Raw genomic sequence first — 2,887 nt, 5'->3', positions numbered from 1 at the left:
TCAACATAAGCCTCCATTCAGCCTTGAGCTACAATAGGTGCCAGATTGAATTCACTCACATTTCTCATCAAACTTTGTCAATGTTCATTTAAAATATGGATATTCAAAGACTAAAAGAAAATGCATCAAAATGATAACAATGGCTGCTCCTGGTTTTCTTTGTTATATTTGCTTAAATTTTTTTAAGTTTTCACTGTAATTGTATATTATTTCTTTATTCCAGAATCAAAAATAGCAATTTCCTCTTTGTTTTTAAACATAAAGGTCTTAATTTATTTCTCTTCTACAACAAAAAGTTAAAGCATACATTTTGTTAAAATTCTAGGGTTGGAACTGCTTATTGTTAAATTTAGGTGAATTGTTAAGTGGAATGAATTCTAATTTCCCTTAGGAGCTTCTGAAGAGGTACTCAGAGATGGATAATCACTATGAATGCTTAAATAGATGGTTTCTTGACTTGGAGAAAGAAATCGAAACCCAAAAAGAGCTTTCAATTAGAGTAAAAGAAAACCTCTCACTTCCATATTCACAAGCCAAACAGATTCAAAAACTTCTCACTGCAAACCAGAGATGTCCCATGGAATTCCACAGAGTCATGAAGAAACTTAAGGTACTACTCTTCTTTGTAATAGCTTTGTAGATATTGCTGTAAATTTCAGGTACAAACATCAATGTATTTAAGTTCTACTATGTATGGGTGCTGGCATAGTTGCTATTTTATGTTTATTACCAAATTAAATATTACATATGTCTGTGAATAATACATGCAGGCTCTTCAGTATACCTGATACTTGTTGATTCAACGAAACCTGAGCTCTGCCTGTGGGTCTAGCCCCTGTCAGCATGCTCAGGAGGCAGATGTGAATGACATCTTAAAGATCTCAGGGGTGCAGCAGAGAAACATGAAGCTTTTCTTACCTCCTTTGATGTTTAAAAAAAGAACAATCTTGAAAGGAAAGTTTGCAAGTTCCCCACATAACTTTATTTTGTAGATGACAGGGAATCGTTGGACAGTTATTTCAAGTGTAGCAGTGAACAGGATCAGATGACCATTGAGGTACTTCAGTACAGAATAAAGAAGAAATGAGTTTGTGGGGGATAAGCCAAGTGGCAGAAAGAAGAAACAAGCATCAGTGACAGTGGTCCAGAGGAGGAAATATGTGTGACTATTACTAGGGAAGGTTTCATAGGAATGGAGAGGACAAAAGGGCCTAAAGAAATATTTAATAACTTAAAATGGTAGATTGACATGATTGATAGTAGAGGTAAGGCAGAAGAATTTAGATGGAGTCCCCAGATTTGGGCTTAGTCAGGTTTAAGGATCGTGGTACCATTAATGAGATAAAAAAGGAAGAGAAGCTTGGTGGGTGAGGCAAGAGAGGGTAAAATACTTATAATGGGACATCCACGAAGAGAAACCTAGTAGGCATTTAGTGTGATTCTCAGATTTGGCAGGAGAAAAGTCAGGACTAAGATTTGAGATTCATCCACACATTGGTCATAGATTATACACGTAAAACATGTGTAAGATCATCCAGAAAGCATTTGAAGAATGAGAGCTTTGGGCTAAGAAGAGAACCCTGGAAAAGATAAATGTCTAAGAGGCAATAGCAGAAAAGGAATCAATACATGGGTTTGAGATTGGAAAAGTCACCTAGATGAGAACAGCGTAAAAGGGCTATCACCCAAGTCAATGGAAAGGGTATGTCAGATGAAATGGTGCCACGTACTTCAGAGAGCCAGAATGGGGACTGCTGATATCTTTTCAATTGGGTGAAAATAGGGCTCATTGGTGACTACTGTCAGACAGTTTTAATTGGGTGGTTGAGGAAGGGGCCAAATTATAAAAGGTTAAGGAACGGTAGAAGTTGAGGAATTAGGGAGCAGTTATCTGCCCTAGCTAAGTGGACTGGACCCAGATCCTGGTAATTCTTCCTCAGATCCTGGCAGTCAGACATCCAGAACTTATTCATGAGGTCCGTGTAATACATGTCATTCAAATTATTGTCACCTGAAGTCAAACATCTAAATCTGCTTAACACAGAAGTTTTGAGGCATGTAACATCTTTTTGGTTACTCAGTCAAGGCAGGCAAGAGAAGATGTTGAAAAGGAATCTCAAGTGTCTAACTAGGAAACATGGGTGATTGGCAATATAATTAACCAAAAAGGGGAGATCATTACAGGAAAAGGGATCACATTACATTAAAATACCATATTGGAGGTTCTTGTAAAGCATCCAGGAGGTATATCAAGTAGGAAGTCAGAAATACAGAGGTAGAGATCTGGAAGTTACTCTCCCAAGATGATGAGAAGAAAAAATTGGGAATAGAGATGCTCCTTCCTTCTTTCTCACATATCAGAGTATTTAGATAAAACAGAAATATCCTCCTACCTCATAGTCTCAAGTATTAAAATTTCCTCTAAATGTGATAAAAAATTAATTTTCCAATTTAATTTTTTTCTGCAAGTATGTGTTAAGCTGTGTCACAAAGATAAAAGAAGAGCACCATGAAACCATCAATAAATTTGAAATGGATTTCATTGATGAAATGGAAAAGCGAAATGAATTGCTAATTAACATACAGCATCTTCAACAAGATTGTGATGTACCATCCACAGAATTAAGGGAGCTGAAATTGAACCAGAATTTGGATCTACATATTGAGGTATAATTTATTCTAAATGGACTTAATTAGACTTTAAGTCATTTTATCAAGTAGGAAGGAGTCTTTTCATGTGTTAGAGCCATTTTTATTTAACATAAATTGTAAATAGGGTGGCAAAGTGACAACTGGCCAGACATAAAGGATGCCAAGTAATGGACTAGCCTCCCTTCAGACCGCCACAGATAGAGAAAAACAGATTTAGCATTAGCAAGTGGGAATT

General features: G+C 36.5%; 1 protein-coding gene across 1 annotated transcript in view; it reads left to right on the top strand.

The window, feature by feature from the left end:
• CENPE (centromere protein E) overlaps positions 1 to 2,887 on the top strand; it is a 93,904-nt gene that overhangs the window by 57,713 nt on the left and 33,304 nt on the right. The window contains 2 exon segments of the mRNA XM_012809274.2: positions 392 to 610; positions 2,470 to 2,667. Coding sequence (XP_012664728.1) covers positions 392 to 610; positions 2,470 to 2,667 — 417 coding nt within the window.

Source organism: Otolemur garnettii, unplaced genomic scaffold (assembly GCF_000181295.1).
Source record: "Otolemur garnettii isolate 467f Iridium unplaced genomic scaffold, OtoGar3 scaffold00103, whole genome shotgun sequence".
NCBI classification, from domain to species: Eukaryota; Metazoa; Chordata; class Mammalia; order Primates; family Galagidae; genus Otolemur; species Otolemur garnettii.
This window is presented reverse-complemented; position numbering and strand designations above follow the sequence as displayed.